This window comes from Canis lupus, chromosome 12, assembly GCF_048164855.1.
Source record: "Canis lupus baileyi chromosome 12, mCanLup2.hap1, whole genome shotgun sequence".
NCBI classification, from domain to species: domain Eukaryota; kingdom Metazoa; phylum Chordata; class Mammalia; order Carnivora; family Canidae; genus Canis; species Canis lupus.
In genome coordinates this window covers 45,343,507-45,364,318 of record NC_132849.1, presented here as the reverse complement: position 1 = coordinate 45,364,318, position 20,812 = coordinate 45,343,507, and the positions used below count along the sequence as shown (strand labels likewise).

At 36.6% G+C, this 20,812-nt stretch overlaps 1 protein-coding gene across 18 annotated transcripts in view; it reads right to left on the bottom strand.

Moving 5' to 3' along the window:
• DTNB (dystrobrevin beta) overlaps positions 1-20,812 on the bottom strand; it is a 244,948-nt gene that overhangs the window by 209,429 nt on the left and 14,707 nt on the right. For all 18 annotated transcript variants that reach the window (XM_072770820.1, XM_072770822.1, XM_072770825.1 and 15 more), the window contains exon 2: positions 7,186-7,253. In XM_072770820.1, the coding sequence (XP_072626921.1) occupies positions 7,186-7,252 (67 nt within the window). In that variant the 5' untranslated portion in view covers position 7,253. The remainder of the gene's footprint in view (positions 1-7,185; positions 7,254-20,812) is intronic.

The window sequence follows — 20,812 nt, the reverse complement described above, 5'->3', positions numbered from 1 at the left end:
CAGAATCCCAAGGAAAGCAAAGAATCAAATGGAAGGGTTATATTATATCTGCTTGTATCATAGGCTTGTATCAGAGTCTTGGAGAGGAACTTGGAGACTTCATTCTAGAGAGTCCTATAATCAAGCTAGGTTTGGGAAACACATAACTATCCAACTCAGCTAAAAGGTCTGGCTCATGCAACTCTCAAATTTTACCTCACACCCAACTCCAATCAGTATGGGTTACATATAATTACCCAAACATGCCAAGCCCTCTCATCTGAGCCTTTGTAAGTGCTACTTACTGCTCCAGCCCTTTCTTCATCACATCACTGAACTGACTGAGCCTAGACATTGCTTCCTTCCAGATCCCTTCCTGGACCACCCTCCACCCAGTGCTTTCCCAATCATGGCTCCTCCCACCCTATCATTTCTTATTTCCATTTTCAGGAAAATAAGTGTTTCATGAAGGCAGAGATTATTTTATTACTGTGTTGTTGTTCATTATTATATGCCCAAAACTAGGACATCATAAAAATAGCACCTGAAATATTTACTGAACAAATAAGTAACTGAAAATTAGAAAGTTCTTTGTTGGTATAAAAGACTAATCTGCTTTCCCCCAAAAATATAGCAAATAAAGTAAAAATATTACATAAACTATATAATTTTGGAAAAGCTGATACAAGGAGATGATAAAAGTAGTGGGGAAACCAACTCCTTTCCCTGTATAAACACATTGATGCATGCAACCTTCTTCAGATAGAGCACAGGATCCCAAACTGCATTCTAGGGGCTAGAGGATTTGGTGGAGATGCTCAGCACACCCAGAGAAGATGTAAAGAAATAAGTGTATTTAAAAATAAATAAATAAATAAAAGAAGTAAGTGTATTTTGTTAAAAAGGATCTAACTAATACATGAGGAGGAGAGAAGGAGAAAGAGAAGACAAACCTAGTAAACTTAAGGATAGTAACATTTCTGAGTTGTCTGAAACTCCTACAATCTTTTTTTTTTTTTTAAGATTTTATTTGAGAGAGACAGAGAGAAACAAAGATAGTGACCGAGATAGGACAAGCGGGGAGGAGAGGGAGCAGCAGGCTCCCCACTGAGCAGGGAGCCCTATGTGGGACTCTATCCCAAAACTGTGGGATCATGACCCGAGCTGAAAGCAGACTCAACTGACTAAACCACTCAGGCACCCTGGAACACTTACAGTCACTTTTAATAAGCAAAACTTTTCAAGAGTATAGGAGTCTGAATAAGTAACAGATATAAACACAAATGACTTATTTTTTTTCTTGGCAGTATGATTAGAAACCCTGGGGATCAGAGATGAAGCCAGAGGTCCCAACAGAGAGGAAGGTACAGACCACAGAATGGTGACTCTCTCAGTGGGTAAGCTAGAAAAAAAAAAAAAAATCCCACAAAGGGAAATGTTAGGGACACATGACTGGCTCCACCAGATTTAGATTAAAATTTTCAAAGCAAGCAAAAAAGTGATAATCAAAGAGGTTAGACAAAAGAAAACTGATCATACTAAAGAATAAAGTCTAATTTGTGGTGTTAAAAAAATAATTCTAAAAATAGCATATATCTCATAAAGGGATACTCTAAAACTTTCTAATATTCCTGTATTACTCCGAATAAAGTTATGAATATTGATAAGCTCTGGATTTCATTTTAATTGATGTTAGAATTTCTAGGGTAGCCACAAAAAAAATAGAAAAAGAATATACACAACCAAGAAGAGGGAAAAGTGGGATGAAAGGATGGAAAAAGAATACTCACAACCAAGAAGAGGGAAAAGTGGGATGGAAGGAAGGAAGCTCAATTCATCTAAGGAAGGCAAGAAATGAAGGAAAAAAAAAAAACAGAGAAAGGACACAGCTGATACACAAAACAAGATGGAAGAAAAAATGAAATCTATCAATATTCATTAAAAAAATTCATTAAAAAATTAAACAGGATAAATTCTTCAGTGAAAAAACAAAGATTGTCGGTCACAATGGTTGTTGTTAAATAATCTACCTTATGCTGTTTACAGGAGATACACATAAAACATAAGGACATGGGAGCACCTGGGTGGCTCAGTCAGTTGAGCATTCAACTCTTGATTTTGGCTCAGGTCATGATCTTAGGGTCCAGGGATCAAGCCTCATGTCAGGATCCAGGCTCAGTATGGAATCTGTTGAGGATTCCTTCTCTTCCTCTCCCTCTGCCCCTACATCCTCTCCTCTAAAATAAATAAATGAATCATTTAAAAAAACATAAAGACACAAGTTTTTAAAAGAAAGAAAAGATACTGTTTTAAGGCGTGCTAACCAAAGAAAACTGATACAGCTATATTAATAACAACAAAATAGACCTCACAGCAAAAAGCATTAGTAGAAAAAGAGGGTACCTATATAATGACAAAACAGTCAATTTCCTAGGTAGATGTAATACTTTAATGCATGTGCATCTATGGACAAAAGCTGCAAATCACAGACAAAACTAAGGGATAAAAAATTAAAATCCATGATCATAGCAGAGGTTTTTTAACAACTTTCACTAATTAAGTGGTCAAATCAGAAAGGACAAAAAAAGTCTGAATAAAACATGTAACAAGCTAAACCTAAATAACAAAATCATACGCATATTTTCAAGCACACATGGAATATTTACAGAAACATATAAAAAAATATCACCAAAGATTCTAGAACATCCTTCATTCCTTGACCCATATCCCAATTAAACTAAATATTTTTTTAATTAAGTCACTGATTTGCAAATTTAAAAGAGTACTTCTAAATAATTCCTAAGAGAAGTTAGAAAACACAGAGAAGTAATCATGAAAATGGCATATATTGGAACACATGGAAGGCAAAAATAGAAAATCACAGGAAAGAAGTTCTTAAGTGCTTACATAAGAGAGGAAAAAAGTCTGAAAATAAATGGCCCAAGTAACCCAACATAAGAAGTCAGGGGAAAAAACAAGAGAATTGCCTGAAGTGGAAAGAAGAAAGTAATAAACACAATGGCACAAAATAATGAGGCAGAAACAAAGATATATGGAGAGGACCAACAAAGCCAAAGTTCCTTGAAAAGACCAATGAGGGATCCCTGGGTGGCGCAGCGGTTTGGCGCCTGCCTTTGGCCCAGGGCGCGATCCTGGAGACCCAGGATCGAATCCCACATCAGGCTCCCAGTGCATGGAGCCTGCTTCTCCCTCTGCCTATGTCTCTGCCTCTCTCTCTCTCTCTCTCTGTGACTATCATAAATAAATAAAAATTAAAAAAAAAAAAAAAAGAAAAGACCAATGAAACTAACAAAACTTTGGAAAAGGAAAAATAAAATCAGAATCTCTGAGCAGGGAGGCCTGGCATCAAGCATTTTATAGATGGAACTATACTTTAGCACCAGAGTTAAGAACTACTATTCTCACTTACCACCTTTCATTTTTCTTAGTAATTTTATATCATGTCAGAATCGTAAACTAACAAATTATTTCCATGTAATTTACTCCACTCTTCTTTCAATAAATATCTATCGAGCTACTGAGGTCACCAAGATAAATAGATGTGATCCTTATTCTCATGGCACTTAGAGTCTAACCAGAGAAAATATTAAGCAAAGAAAGAATAGTAGGGAATTTAAAGGTATGGTCTAAAAACAGAAAGGCTTAAAAGTATTATAGAAAGGAGTAATAATAAGGGTCATCCAACATTGGAAAATACAACCTAACTAAATTATTAAATTATTAGGACTGCTTTCAAGCTATACGGCAAAGTTGAGTCACTCTGACAGAGAACTCATCATATGGTCTGCAAATCCTAAAATATTTACTTTCTGACCATTTAAGGAAAGATTGCTAGCCCAGTACTATATTTACAGAGTAAAGGAGAAATATATTCATCTCAAGAGAAGCAGAAAACATCTGATAAAATTCGATACTCATTCATGATTCTCGAATCATAAGTCTGCTTTTCCCTCTCCCTCTGTTCCTCCCCTGACCCCCACTTGTGCGCGCTCTCTCTCTCTGGCTCTCTCTCTCTCTCAAATAAATAAATAAAATCTTTAAAAATATGTACATACAGTCCCAAAGAATGTACAACATTAAGAATGAACCCTCATGTAAACTACGAATTTTGGGTGTTAACAATTTGTCAACACAGGCCTATCATTTGTAGTGAGTCTACCTTCCGGTGGGGAGTAAAGGAGGAAACTAAGCACATATCCTATGGGAACTTACCTTACCTGCCTCTCAGTTTTACTGTGAACTTAAAACTGCTCTAAAAAAGTGACGTCTTAAAAAATAAATAAATAAATAAAAAATAAAAAAGTGACGTCTTTAAAAAAAAAAAAAAAAAGATGGATATACCTACATAAGTAAGAATCTATTAAATACCCATTGAGACTAATGAAAGAGAGGAGAAAGATCAGTGGATTCAAAATTAACATAAAATCAACCCAAAACCTAGACAGTAGAATCATATGATAAGGCTGGCAAAAGATGATTTTTACATCTATAGAAGGCACTAATGGAGATTAGGCAGGATATTGGAAAAGAGAGAGTAGGGCTTTTAGCAGCAGATACCACTGTCACCAATGCAATTCTTCCCATGAAAAAAGAGGGGAGACAAGAAGCTATATTTACCAAACATCTCCAAACAAACAAAGCTATATTTACCAAACATCTCCAAAACATCTCCAAAACTCCATATACTTGAGTTTGTTACAGAGAAAGGCAATTTGAGGTTTGTGTCAAAATGATAACATTTACCAAGCAGCAAACCCAATTCTTCACAGAATACACAATATCTACTCCAAATATCTATCTTAGTTGTGCTCTCTTGCATGCTCGTGTTTATTTACTGAAGGCATCCCAGGCACTTGTTAGTATCGGAATTATTATTTATTTTGCTTTCCTCATTTTGTCCATTTCTCCTTCTCAAAATGTGAGCAATATGAGAGAAGTCAGAGACTATGTTCAGTTCTCCCCTTATCCCCAGCACCTAGAACAGTGCCTGGAACATAATAGACCCTCAATAAATGTGTTAAAAATTAAATGGAAAAGATGACCCCTTTGAACATAAGCAGGAACAACAAGAGAGATGAAGGTGGGCCCAATGGCATGAATAAGGTCACAAAGACACCAAATGCATGATCCATTTGGGAGATGGCACATACAGTGTGTGATGGGAACCGGGAACCTGTGAACTGAGGACAAAAGAGGCCAGAAGAGCCTTGCCTGGCATGCCCAGGAGCTTGGGCTTTCTTGGGAGAGTGATGAGGAGCAACTGAGAGGATCTAAGAAGGAAGTAACACAGATTTATACAGTTCAGCTGGCAGCATCAGAGATCACAGATTTGAAATGGTTGACCCTGAAAGAAAAGATCTGAAACAGATTGCTTTAGTTCAGAAAAGTAATGATGATAAAAATATTAAACACAACTAACCACATAAAATACCTACTATTCTGTGTCAAGCACTGTGCTATGTGCCTAAGTGACAGTATCTCATTTAATCTTCACAATAATTCTATGAAGTAGATACTATTCTTGTTTTATGGGCAAGGAAACTATAGCACAGAGATGAAGTAAAGTCACCTAAGGTTATACAGCCAGGGCCTAAACACAGGCAGTCTGATGGCAGAGCCTGGATTCAGTGCCACTACAGTATGAGGAACAGACCACTCAAGACTCCCGTATGAGATTAAACTCAGCTGCATTTTGCGACTTTGGAGGCAGAAGGTGAGGTGGAGGGAAGTGACTGCAAGGTGTCTGACCTGGATGACTAGCAACTGGAGACCCAGAACTACAGAACTCAAAGATTGCCCAACTGACTGCCCACCCAATGCCAAAAATTTCTTCTCTGACATCTTCAACAAATATTTACCTAGTTTATGCTTGACAGGACAATATAGATCTGAGTTGAGTCAAAATCTGCCTGCTATTACTAAGACTCCAAAGATTTTAAATACCTTGATTTTTATCTACTGATTTTTTGAGGCTTTATCTGTCGATTTTTACTCTGTGATATGCAGAACTCTAGATTTCTACCATTTTCTCAGGGGCTATCTCAGGCAGGGCTCCTGTCTCCCCTCTCTAACCAAGCAGTACCAATTTTATGACACATGTTGAGGGTCTTCGTAAGATCCCACTTTTTAAAAAGAGTACAATGCTTTTAAAGGATATCACGATCACTGGTACAGACCAGTAACTCTAATTCATGGCAAAGGAATTTGTGATCCACCAAATGTGAGTGCACTGGTCAAGGCCACACAGTCCAGGCCACATAGATAAGTAATCGCAGACCAACAAAGTCATTCAAATACTGGGAACTATTCCATTCCTCTCAGCTATCTTTCTCTTTGTTCAAGTTTTATAGAAGAATATAATTTTTTAACAGAAGATTTCAAATTGTATCACAAAGTAATATACCAAGCCATATATATTTGTGCTTTTTTAATTATTCCTATAGCTTTAAATGTTGCCCTAACACTCAGTTCTCTATATCTTAGAATCTGTATCTAGTATAAGGTATCTTATATAATGTATTAATTATTTATCACCACCTGCAACCTCATGGTAACAATGGAGTTACAGTAAGAGATCTAAACTGACTGGTGTACCTTAGGACACCTGGCTGGCTCAGTTGGCAGAGCATGCAACTCTTGATTTCAGGATTATAAATTTGAGTCCATGTTACTTGTAGAGATTTCCTTAAAATAAATCTTAAACTCCCAGATGTTTTAGGTAATATTTCTGCTTTAGTATTTATGATCTTGCTGAAGAAAGCAATTCAAGTCAACTCAATTACAATATATGCTCTGGCTTGAGGTCCTTCAACTCTATGATTCAACTCCCGTTCCTCCTTTCCTAGAGCTTGGAACATGCTAATGCTTGGGGTGCCTGGGTGGCTCAATCAGTTAAGCACCCAACTCCTGATTTTAGCTCAAGTCATGATCTCAGAGTCATGAAATAGAGCCCCAGGTCAGGATCCATGCTCAGCATAGAGTCAGCGTAAGATTCTCTCCCACTCCCTCTTCTTCTGCCCCTCACTCTGCTTGTACTCTGTCTCTCTCTGATATAAATAAATCTTTAAAAAAAAAAAAAGGAACATGCTAATGCTTAAAGCTGTGACTTGATCAGGAAAAAGAAAAAAAGGCGTCCCCACACATACAAACAAGGAACCAAGGAATCCAGAAGCACTCAAGACTCACGCATTTCTATGAACAGCTGCCTCTTCTCTGCCATGGTCTTCCGCTTGTTCCCACTTTCCTCAATCATTCTAGAAACAAAGAAAGATATATTAAACCACTGTAATTTAACAATTCAACCAAGTGCTTATCATTCTGTTATGAAGAAATACAAGAAACCACACTATATATGCACATTTAAGAGAGTATCAGAAAAATAAACTGGAAGCCCGATATAGAAAAAGACAAACCACCGTACTTTTATTTATTTGATAGGTTTTAAAATACTACAAAGTCAATAATTAAATGAGCTCATACACTTGCTTCCTGTGCTGAAAATATGAGGCTATGTCTTATTTCTAACTTTATTTTCTCTGCAGAGTCCTGGCTTAGTTGGGACACAGTTTCCTATATCCCTACAGTTTTACATAGATAAACATGTTACTAAATATAATTTAGAAAATAATTATAATGAAAGGTTAAAAAAAAAAAAGAAAGGTTAAATTAAAGAACATAATAGTTATTAGCTTATATATAAAAGATATGGGCAGCCTGGGTGGCTCAACGGTTTAGCGCCACCTTCGGCCCAGGGTGTGATCCTGGAGACGGGGGAAGGAGTCCCACGTGGGGCTCCCTGCATGGAGCCTACTTCTCCCTCTGCTTGTCTCTCTCTCTCACTCTCCTCTGTGTGTCTCATGAATAAATAAAATCTTAAAAGAAAGATATAAATAAAATTTTCTGTTTTCTTATTAAACAATAGTGAACAAAAAGGTATTCATCCCCAAATTCAAAGAACTCCTGAAGGTAAATTTTTTATCAATATGGTAATAGTTTGGGTTGACAGTCACAAACTATGCCAGTCACTCTGTTAAAACTCTTTCCATGTATTAGTTCATTTAATTCTTCCAACAACCCTAGATACTGGTATCATTACTACCCCCATTTCGTAGATTAGGAAACAAGCTAGAAAACACTAACTTGCTTGAGGGCACAACTCTGAAGTGGTAGAGTAAAATTCCACCCTTTCATTAAACTTCTTACATAATTGTTGCTTTTAGATGCATACTGCCAAATCTCCACACCTAAAAAGCTAGAAAACAAATGCCCCATTACACAGACCCTACTGATGCAAAATCTGTGATAATCTCAGTTGAATTTTGCCTTATTCTATGAAGAAAAAAATTCTAGACAAAGAACATAAGATAAATAATTTCCCTAAGTAGATTAAATTACTATAAATCACGGAGTGATTTATATAGCACAGTCTCAATAATATTAGAATCACAAATTAAATGAGGAATACACAAATTACACATCCATTAAAACAAGGTACCTGGCAAAAGTTTAGTTATAAGTATATCCTTTTTTTTTTGTTTTTTAGTTATAAGTATATCCTAAAGAAAATTTAAATGTAAATACATTCCTTAACATTCTACAATGACTATTTTGATAATTAAGGCTGACTTTTTCCTAAGTCATTGATATATTACTAAGTAGGCTTCAACATACATAATGGTTACTTAACAATTTACCAAGAGGAAAAAATTTTAAACAGGAAGAAAGCCAAAAGAAAAACCAACTAGAAACACCAAAAATTTAATGAAATCTAGGTCCTAGATTAAAAAAAACAAGAGTTGGTATCAGGAGCCTATAATTACAAAGAAATTAAGATATTTAAGTTTACTGCCTCCTCCCCAATCTTGGTCTCTCACTAAGTAATACAAATTGCAAAATGCTAACCACAAATTAAAAGATATTATCATAATATCCTTTATAACATATCTCATTTATTATATCCTTTCTTCTACTTTTTGTCTACATTACTGCTATTTCTCTACATCACTTTTTTCAAAGTAGGGTCTAAGAATTCCTGGAGCTCTCTAAGTTCTTTATGAAAATTTTCTAAATTTTATCTTTCTTTTCAAATTAATCTTGAAAAATTAATATTCTGGATCATCAGGTTATCCACCAAACTATAATGTTAAAACAAAAATATCAACATTATCTAAAATGTAAAGAAGACCCAAAGTCTTAAAATGTTCAGTATGTCTAGGAAACAATACAAAATTATTTGGCAAACAAGAAAATCTTTAACTCACAAGGGAAAGGACAATCGACAGATGCCAGTAACCTGATGAAACAGATGGTGGAATAACCTGACAGAGATTTTTTTTTTAAGATTTTATTTATTTATTCATGAGAGACACACAGAGAGGCACAGACACAGGCAGAGGGAGAAGCAGGCTCCCCACAGGCAGCCCAACGTGAAACTCAATCCCAGGACCCCAGGATTACAACCCACGCAGAGGCCAGACGCTCAACCACTGAGCCACCAAGGCACCCCTGACAGAGACTTTAAAGCAGTGATTATAAAAATGCTCATATTAGCAATCACAAACACTCCTGAAACAAGAGTTGAAATCTTAAGTGTCAGCAGAGAAACAAAAGATATGAAATGAACCAAATGGAAATATTAGAACTGAAATTATACACTCATTAGAGGAGGTAGGGGACTCACTGGATGGACTCAATGGTAGAATGGAGATGACAGAGGAAAGAATCAGTAAACTTTAAGATATATCAAACAGAAATTATCCGATCTGAACAGAAAAGAGAGAGAGAGAGAGAGAGAGAGAGAGAGAGAGATTTCTTTTTTTTTTTTTTTCTTTTTTTTTTTAAGGAATAAAACCTCAGGGACTTGGTGGACAAAAACAAAAGATCCAACATTCATCATGTGCTCAGAATCCCAAAGGGAGAAAAGAAATGTGGTGATGTGGTGCTACACAATTCATGAAGACATAATAGGTGAGAACTTACCAAGTTCAGTGAAAGATATACCTACAAATTCAAGAAACTGAGCAAAGCAGAGAAACTCATGATAATAGTTATATCATGATCAAATTGCTGAAAAATAAAGAAAAATTCTTGAAAGAAATCAGAGTAAAAGAACATTTTACTCATAGGATAGGGATCAGCCAGTTTTTTCTTAAAGAGCCAAATAGTAAATATTTTAGGTTTACCAGCCATGTGGTCTCTGTCACAACTACTCACCATTGCCACTGCAGCATGAAAACAGCCACAAACTATATATAGACAAGTAGGTATGGCTTTGTTGAAATTTTCTTTTGAAAACAAACAAGCAGTCAACTGACAGAACATAACCCACCAACTCCTGTTTGAGAGGAACCATGATATGAATTACTGCAGATTTCTCATGAGAAACTATGGAAGTCAGAAGATGGTAGAGCAATGCTTTTAATTTTATATTAAAAGGATATTATCCTTTAGAAATTGAAGAAAACTAAGAGAATTTGTAGCCAGTAGACATGCTCTAAAATAATTGCTAAAGAAAGTTCTTCAGAAAGGAAAAATAATTACAAAATATTACAAATGAAGAACAGCAATGGAAAAGGTATTAGAAGAAATAACACCAATCTCACATAATTGCTACAAGAAAATACAAAAGAACATCTCCCTATTCATTTTGAAAAGTCACTAATATCCTAATACCCAAAACAGACAAGGACAGTACAAAAACAAATGTCTCTCATGACCACAGACAGAAAAATCCTCAACAAAATATTATAAATTGAATCAAGCAATATATAAAAACCTCGGAAGCAGTGGGAGTTTAACCCAGGGATGCAAGGCCAGTTCAACATTTGAAAATTAATCAATATAATCCAACATATTAACAATCTAATGGAAAAAAACACACTTATATCAGATGCAAAAAGAGCACCTGACAAAATACAATGTCCCTTCCTGATGATAAAGTCTCTACAAGCTAGAAAAAAACCCTTTTCTCCACCTGATACAGGGCATCTACAGAAAATTTACAGCTAAGGTCACACTTAATGGTAGAAAACTATATGCTTTCCCCCTGAGATTGGGACCAAGACAAGGATGCCCATTCTTATGACTTCTATTAAACATCATACAGCATGTCTCAGCCACTGAAATAAAACAAAAAATAAAAGGAAAACAGATTGGAAAGGAAGATATAAAATTGTCCCTACTTGCAGACAGCATGATTATTTTTGTAGAAATTGCAAATTCTAGGAGCCAAAAAAAAGGTCCTAAAACTAAAATGTGAGTCTAACACTGTTACAGGACACAAGGTCAAAACACAAAAGTCAACCACAGTTCTGTTTACTAACACCACACAATTAGAAACTGAATACTTAGGAAACAGCATTTACAATATATCTAACAAAAATGAGATCCTTAGGTATACACTAACAAAGTATGTATAGGATCTATATACTGGAACTACCCAACAGTGATGAAATTTTTAAAAGACTCAAACAAACAGACATACCATCTACCCAGTCAGTCTACTCAAAATTCCAGCAGAAATTTTTATAAATATAGACAATTCTAAATTTTATATGAATAGGCAAAAGGAATAGACAAGACACTTTTGTTTGTTTGCTTTTTTAAATATTTTATTTATTTATTCATGAGACACACCGGGGCGGGGGGGGCAAGCAGAGACACAGGCAGAGGGAGAAGCAGGCTCCATGCAGGGAGCCCAACGTGGGACCCGATCCCAGGTCTCCAGGATCAGGCCCTGGACTGAAGGCAGCGCTAAAACACTGAGCCACCCGGGCTGACCGACAAGACACTTTTGAAAAGGAAGAATAAAGTTGCAGGATTATGGTACTCAATTTGAAGAATTACTCTAAAGCCACAGTCATCAAGACAGTACAATACTGGAAAAGGCCATTTGATTTTTTTTTTAAGGTTTTATTTATTTATTCATGAAAAAAAAAACAAAACAAAAACAAACTTGCACTTATCTTTACATCAGCATTTGCTTCTAGAATACCCAAAATAAGACAGATTTGATCCTGATATAACATTCTGTAAGTAGTTCACTTACCAACCAGATGACAGACAAGGTTCCCAGTGCTGGTAATTAAGTGGCTTGGTGAGAACCCCTGGTATGCTGTTGCCTCAATATTACTAAGACTCTCAATGTGGTGGAGGTGGGATGCGATACAGGTAAAGATGACCAGGTTATGTGATAGCTTTAGCATTTGAGAGATATAGGGGCATCAAGAATTTTAAAGATAATTAAATTGGTTGAGTTTTTGTTAAGTAGCATTGATGCACAGAAGAAAGAAAATGTCAAGACCTAAATCATCTAAGTACCAATTCAAAGCATGATAATGACAGCCAGAAGACCTCACAGCAGCATTTTAAGGAGCTCTCAGTCCCTACAACTAGAAGGCAGATTGTGCTAAAAATCAGTCCCAAATTCTGATTATGAAAGTTGGTAAGTTATTAGACTGAATTCAGGGATGCCTGGATGGCTCAGCGGTTTAGCACCTGCCTTTAGCCCAGGGCGTGATCCTGGAGTCCTGAGATCGAGTCCTGCGTCGGGCTCCCTGCATGGATCCTGCTTCTCCCTCTGCCTGTGTCTCTGCCTCTCTCTATGTCTCTCATGAATAAATATATAAAATCTGGAAGGAAGGAAGGAAGGAAGGAAGGAAGGAAGGAAGGAAGGAAGGAAGGAAGGAAGGAAGGGAGGGGAAAAAGGAAAAAGGAAAAGGAAGGAAGGAAGAAGGAAAGAAAGAAAGAAAGAAAGAAAGAAAGAAAGAAAGAAAGAAAGAAAGAAAGAAAGAAAGAAAAGAAAAGAAAAGAAAAGAAAAGAAAAGAAAAGAAAAGAAAAGAAAAGAAAAGACAAGACAAGACAAGACTGAATTCACAGTCCAGTCAAGATTCTCCTGAACCCTCTGAGCCAAAAGAAGTGGCTCCCTGGCTCTTACTACAAGATGGCGCTCTCCTCTGCCTAGACCACAAAAGGCCTCATCTGAGATACATTCCTCAAAAGATGCTGACCCCTTCTCAGGACCTGTCCCTACCTCCTTCACTGATTCCAAGCTAATAACGAGGGTCAAGTCTTGGCCTCATGGAAATAGAGACATACGGTCCTTACTTTGGATAGAAAGGAGTGATTTACCAAAACAGCTATTGGACTGATGAAATGCACTGGTGGGACCTGGGAATGAACTTGGCCACCAAGAATAAGGTTGGTGAGAATTGTTGGTATAGGGGCACTCCCCCCATGACCTAGGACGCAATGTTCCAGAGGACACCTAGAGCCAGTCCTAATGTACAGCTAGATGGACTCATTTGAGCCTCGGTGTGAGGAGGATTGATGACCTATAGAAAATGGAGATGCTAGAACGACATGGCATAGTATAAAGAAAAGAGGCAAAAGCGGGCTCCCTGCCCATGTCTCCTAATCTTTGCCAATTCTGTCTCTACTGGACTGACAGTATCTGCTTTAAAAACAAAAGAAAACAGGGGGCACCTGGCTGGGTCAGTCAGTAGAGCATATGACTCTTGATCTCAGGATTGCAGGTTTGAACCCCACATTGGGTAGAGAGATTACTTGAAAATAAAATCTGTAAGGGGTACCTGGGTGGCTCCGTTGGTTGAGTATCTTACTCTTGATCTCAACTCTGGTCTTGATCTCATCAGGGTCATGGCTTCAGACCCCACGGTGGGCATGGAGCCAAATTAAAAAATAATAAAATCTTAAAAACAAAATACTGATGGCTTTCTTTGACTTCTGAGAGAAAGTTCCTTGCTGTCAAGCCTGAAATACTATAGAATTACCATCCTTTGGAAACATTCCTATCCAATGACCGATAGATACTCCACCTACCTTGCTCTGAGGACATGTTTTACATCGGCTCCTAGAGTTCCCCAGGAGGAATAAGCTCAGTTTCTCACAGTGGTAACTTGCTTGAAACAAATCCTTTATTTGCTAAACTTCCTTTCCCTATCTTCACGGTCCCCTACTAGTATTTCCTGGGATAATCTCCAAAACAAAATACTTGCACTCAATCCTGTTTGAGTCAGCTTCTGGGGAGAACTCAAACTAAAACATTAAGTCTTTTCACTTCAACCAACCCTACAATTCAGATTACATAAAATATAGGGTACATACAAACTAAGATCACTATAAATGATTCCCCTAGGCCTTACTGATAGGTGAGTCCATCCAGTGCTCTATGGATACTAATAGCTTAAGCCCTGTAATTATGATTTTAACATTTCCACACTCAACAAATATCTAATTCTACTGCCACACCTGATTGTATATCCTTGTCCTTCTGATAAAACCTTGAAAATCAACACTTACAACATGAATGCAAGTACATTTCTTTACTTCCTTCCACTTGCATTCCTGGCACTTTGCCTTTTCTTAGCCTCCTGATCAAGAGGTAACCAACACCTCTGTATCATTCCCTTCATATTCTAACTGGCTTCAAACCCTGCCATTTCCTTCCTCATGATCACAAGCATCCACCCTTTTTTCCCATTTCGACTGCCAAAATCTTTGTCCACATGAATGCACAAATACAATTCTATGACACTGTGATCTCAGACTCTGCACCCACATCTTCCTGTAGTTCATCCTGTGGATATACAGAAAAATCCACTAGGTGTATTTATGCCAACACGTTCCATCTTCAGGGATCCTACTCAGGAGCTTCACTCTATCCAACTAAAAAGATTAAGGTACAAAGTGAACTAAGAGAAAGAAAAACAAATACCATGAACTCATTCATATGTGGAATCTAGCAATAAAAAAAAAGTCAAACTCACCATAGAAGCAGAAGCAGAGTAGAATGGTGATTTCCAGGGGCTGGGAGGTGGGAGAAATGGGAAGATAGTGATCAAAGGGTACAAACTTTCAGTTATTGGATGAATGAGGTCTGGGGATCAAATGTACCCGGTGATAAGTATAGTTGGTAATACTGTACTGTATTGTATACTTGAAATTTGATAAGAGAATAGATCTTAAACTACCACAAAAAAAGATAACTGTGAAGTGATAGTTGTGTTAATTAACTCAACTGTGGTAATCATCTCACAAGGTATATATGTATCAAATCACACTGTACACTTTAAAGATATACAATTTTATTTGTCAATTACACTTCGATAAAACTAAGGGAAGGAATTTAACAATATATATGAACATCTTTCCATGCCATTGAGCACTCTTCAAAAACATAATTTTGAATGGTAGAACAGAAATTTATCACAATTCCTTATTCAAGCCTTGATTGTTGGCAATTATTTCCAATTATCTACTATTTTGAACAATGCAACAATAAACACTTTTGAAGCAAAATTAATAATTAAAAAAAACCAGAGCACAGCCTTAGTCTACAAAATGTAAAAAAAACAAAAACAAAAACAAAAACAAAAACACCACCCAGAGTTCTAGCTATGAGAATGTAAGTAAAGTTTCTTCAATCAAAAAACAGTTGAAACAGTAAGTCCCTAGAAGAGGCTGTTTAATGCCTCATCAAACAGAATGAGTTTTAAGATACAACACCTCAAAGGCAAAATCTATGACAGACAAAAGTGATAAGTTGAATCTTATCAAAATTAATTGTTATGCAAAAGAAACTCCTAAGATAATAAAAAAGACAAGCCCTAATTTGAAATGTTTTCAAAACACATCTGATAAAGGACTTATATTCAAAGTATAAAAAAACTTTTAAAACTCAGCAGTAGGGCAGCCCTGGTGGCTCAGCGGTTTAGCGCTGCCTTCAGCTCAGGTCATGATCCTGGAGTCCCGGAATTGAGTCCCGCGTCAGGCTCCCTGTATGGAGTCTGCTTCTCCCTCTGCCTGTGTCTCTGCCTCTCTCTCTCTCTGTCTCTCATAAATAAATAAATAAAATAAAAATCTTAAAAAAAAAATTCAACAGTAAGAATCCTCCTCTCTCTCTTCTTCTCCCTCCCCACCTCCAACAAAATAAATCAAATCTTTTAAAAGAGGGGGGCCTGGGTGGCACAGTCAGTTAAGCATCAGACTCTTGGTTTCAGCTCAGGTCCTGATGTCAGGCTCCACAGTCAGCACAGAATCTGCTTAAGACTCTCTTCCTCTCCCTCTACCCCTTCCCCCTCACACTCTCTCTTTCTCTAAAAATAAATTAATAAATCTTTTTTGAAAAGAGCCCAATTAAAAAAAATGATCAAAAGATCTAGATACTTCCCCAAAGAAGACATACAAATGATAATAAGTAAGTACATAAAAAGGTGTTCAATATCATTGTCATTAGGAAATTACAAATTAAAACACGAGATATTACTATATGCCTGTTACAATGGCTAAATTTTTTTTAATGACAATACTAAATGCTGACAAGAATGTAGAGCAATTCTTGCAAGCGATAATGCCCAAACAGTCTCATCCATTACAAGTGATAAATGCACAGTCATGTTGGAAGACAAGCTGGCAGCCTCTGCAAAGCTCATCATAATCTTATTGCCATGTGACCCAGCAACTGCATCACTAGGTATTTACCCAATGAGTTGAAAACTTATACTCACATAAAGCCTGCACCCAAATGATTACACTCAGCTTGATTCACAAGTGTCAAATAATGAAAGGAACCATAAGAAGCCCTGTAATGTATGAAGAGATAAACAGTGGTACTTTCACAACTGGTTTAGCAATAATAAATGATCTATCAAGCCATGAAAAGACACAGAGGAAGCTTAAATATATATTGTTAAGTGAAAAAGCAAGTTGGAAATGGCTACACACCATATAAATCCAATTTTATGTCCTTCTAGAAAAACTACACTATACAAATGGTAAAAATGATCAGTAGTTACCAGAGGTTTGGGGAGAAACCAAAAGGAATGAATAGGGGAACTTTTAGGGTGGTGAAACTTACATATGATACTGGAATGGTGGATCCATGACACTACACATTTATCAAAACTGAAATTTTAGAGTGAACCTCAAAATATGTAAATTTTTTAAAAATCCTTATAATGTCAAAGGATCTCACGATGAAATGGAGAATGTGACAAAACAGTCAAACTGTATTACAAAATGTATGACACAACCTCCTGAAGAAGCTGAGGGGAAAAGTAGTCACCTAAGCAACTCTGAAAATAAATGGAGTCTGTAAGACTAAAGGCAAAGCAAAATATAACTGTACTCTAGTTTCCCACAGGTTATAAGTTGACAATTCTGATATTAGTATGCATGTGTACTGCAACCGAACACTTAAGTTAATGGATAGCAGATGGTGGAGTGATGAGGTTACAGATAAGCAAGATGAGAAGCTAGAAAGATCCATGTGGTAAAGGATTACAATTGGAAACATCCATACAAGTTCATGTTATTTTAATACAGATACAGACAGTTACACATGGAAGCATCTGTAGATATGTGTATATACATGGGTTAGTGTACACATATAGACGTCCTTGCTCTGACAATTGAGAGGGCCTAGAAACAACAATATCCCAATAGCAATGAGCACACTTAGTGCCCAAATTTTGGTGCATAATATCATTCTCCAATAAAAGAAACCCGGGCTCCTTGGAGAAATGGCTGAGGCAGGAAATACATGATAAGAGCCCCGGAGCACCTTGAAAGTAAGTTCTGGGAAGGAAAGAAACATCTGACAGGAGTGAATCAAAGGGACACAGAAGCCAACTAGGAAAAAAAAAAAAAAAAGAAGCCAACTGAAAGCTCCCAATGGTCAAAGTTGAAACAATTTCAGCAACAAAATTAAATAGTATTCAACTTGATATTAATATTGACATTAATATAAATAATGAGTGAATAATCTGGCTCTGCCCTCAGCTTGGAATCTGCTTGTCCCTCTCCATTCCCCTCTCCCCCTCAGCCTCTCCTGCCCCTGCAATTTCATGTGCAAGCTCTCTCTCAAGTAAATAAATCTTTAAAAAATTTTTAAAATAAAAATTTTTTTAAAAAGCAATTACATAAAACAGTATACATAACATTATATTGCTGGGCCTATAACATACAGAATTCCCTGAGAAGACATAACAATCCTAAATGTCATATCTAACCATAGTGCCTCAGAATACACTAAGCAAAAATTGATAGAACTCAAAGGAGAAATTAACAAATCCACATTTCCATTTGGAGACTTTAATACTTCTCTATGATCAATACAAGTAGAAATTCAAGATGAACATGGAAGGACTGAACCACACCACCAGCCAACTAGATCTAATTGATATTTATTGAACATGCCATCCGATAATGGCAAAATACAAATTCTTTCCAAGTGCACATGAAGCATGCATCACCAAATTCGGAGGAGTGAACACCTCTGGAGATGGAAGCAGAATGATGTGACTGCAAAGGGACACTAACTCTACTTAGCTGTTTTATTTATTGGATTGGGTTCTGGGCACCCTGTATTATTTTTTATAGGTCCTATTTTTTTAATATTTTATTTATTTCTTCATGAGAGACACAGAGAGAGGGGCAGAGACATAGGCAGAGGGAGAAGCAGGCTCCCTCTGGGGAGCCCAATGTGGGACTCAATCCTGGGACTCCAGGATCATGCCCTGAGCTGAAGGGAGGCACTCAACCACTGAGCTACTCAGGTGCCCTATAGGTCCTATTTCATAATAAAACATTAAATCATTTATTTAGAGTATATTCTCTAGTAAATCTTTTCTTTAGTGGTTGGGGGTGTTGGGGATATAGGACTCCATATATTTTATTATTGAAACAGTATACAAAATACCATAAGCTCTGTAGTTTTATCCAAACGTACACCAACTCTCATAAGCTCCAAATTTGATACAGTATTTATTACTTCAATCTTCAGCAATGTCTTCTATGAGTATCCCAACAAAAGATGCATTTTAGTTTGTCACCAAACTAAAGTTATTGATTTGTCCATATGGTATTTCAGCCATTTTAATCAAACAGGAAAAGCAAAGGTTTATGGCTTTTTGTCTTTTACTCCTAAAGTAAGAAATCTCTAAAGAATCTTCTAAAAATGTCTAACTTAATAATTTTTAATGTACTAGATTAGTTAGCTTATGCCTATAATCATCACTGAAAAATTTCGGTAAGTTTGTCTTCATACACTAAACGCTTAGTTTTAATATCTCAACTGATAAAAGTAGGCTCATACTATCATTAGTAAATATCTTAAGATACAATATACTCAGTGCATATAAACTCATATATCAAATAGTATTTAACAATTTTTTTACTGACTCCTCTTCAATCCACTTAGATCATTATTATTTTATACTTTTCATGAGACTGACAAGCTTATAATATAAATAAAAGTATCAGCTCTGTTTTTTTCTTGTTGTTCATGTGTTCTTGCATATCATTACTTCAATCTTCAGCCAAATCAGAAACTTCAGCCTGTAATTTCTTTGCAGGAATCCCTTAAGCCCTTTGTCTCTTTAGCAAGGTTTATTTAATTGAAATCAGATAATATAATCCAAAAGACCACTAATCCAGGCAGAGATGAACTGTAATATGTCCAAGCAGAACATAAGCCAACAAATAAGGAGGCTCTCACGACAAACCCCTCCAGGCTGTAGTGTCCCCAGCATCTCCCTCTCAGGTTACTTAGCTGACCATACCCGATGTATATCACCAGATACACAGACAGAGTAAAGTGTCAACCTATTAGTCAACTAGTAGAAGTTAATTGTCCATATTTTGTTATACCCTATCTGGAGAATCATTTTGCACACCTCCCACTCTAGGAACCACTGTTCTTTAAAACACAGAGACACACAACACCCTAGAATGAGAAAATGGGCCTGTGCTAGATTTGAAGAACAAATGAGTAATATGGGTGGTAGCAATCATATGAGGAAATTTAGAGCCTACATGGTTAGTTAATGTGGCCTAAGGTTACAAAGTTAGTAATCTGTGGGGTTAGGCAACCAACCCATTTGACTAGAAAAACCTACTCTCTTTCTGCTGGGCCACATCGCCCTCTCCAGGGCAAACATGAGGACTCCAGGAATAAGAAAAATGCAAGTTCATGAACAGAGGTTTTTTTTATGTTACAATTAAATGAAGCCTGGAGATTAGGCTTCAAAAACAAAACATCTAGATGCAACAAAACATCTAGACCCCTTGTTAGTCCCATATGGGAAGCAATAGGCTCCAGAGTTGGACTAAGTCTGTCAGCAGAGAAGACTAAAGGAAAAGATTATCGGAAAGAGAGCAGGCTCTAGAAATGTTTGCAGAACGTCTCTGTACTACACCCAAGTGTTAAATATCTTTCATCTCCCCTGAATCTTTTTGTTACTGTCTTAACCCTTCCAGCTCTCAGTTACTTCAAAGGATGCATGAATTAAAACTTCTTGGGCAAATTCACTGTCTCCCAGCAAAACTCCTATCAGCTTTTTTCTGGATGCCCATTTATTTAAGAAGTCAGAGATAACAGAGATTGTCACTAGTTAGTACTTCGTTGTAACTAGTCACACTTCCCTGAAAGAGAACTTCCTTGCCTATTTCAGGAAAATTCCCTACTATTCTGCCTGTAACACTTCTTTTCTCTTCTCCTTTATATGAAAGAAAGAAAGAAAGAAAGAAAGAAAGAAAGAAAGAAAGAAAGAAAGAAAGAAAGAAAGAAAGAAAGAAAGAAAGAAAAGAAAAAGAAAAAGAAAAAGAAAAGAAAAGAAAGAAAAGAAAAGAAAAGAAAAGAAAAGAAAAGAAAAGAAAAGAAAAGAAAAGAAAAGAAAAGAAAAGAAAAGAAGAGAAGCCAGGGAAAGTAATGTTTGTGAAACCCTAAGATTTTCTTTTTTACAAATCTGAAAAAGTCCTCTAGGTTCCAATACAAAACATTCAAAACTGTAC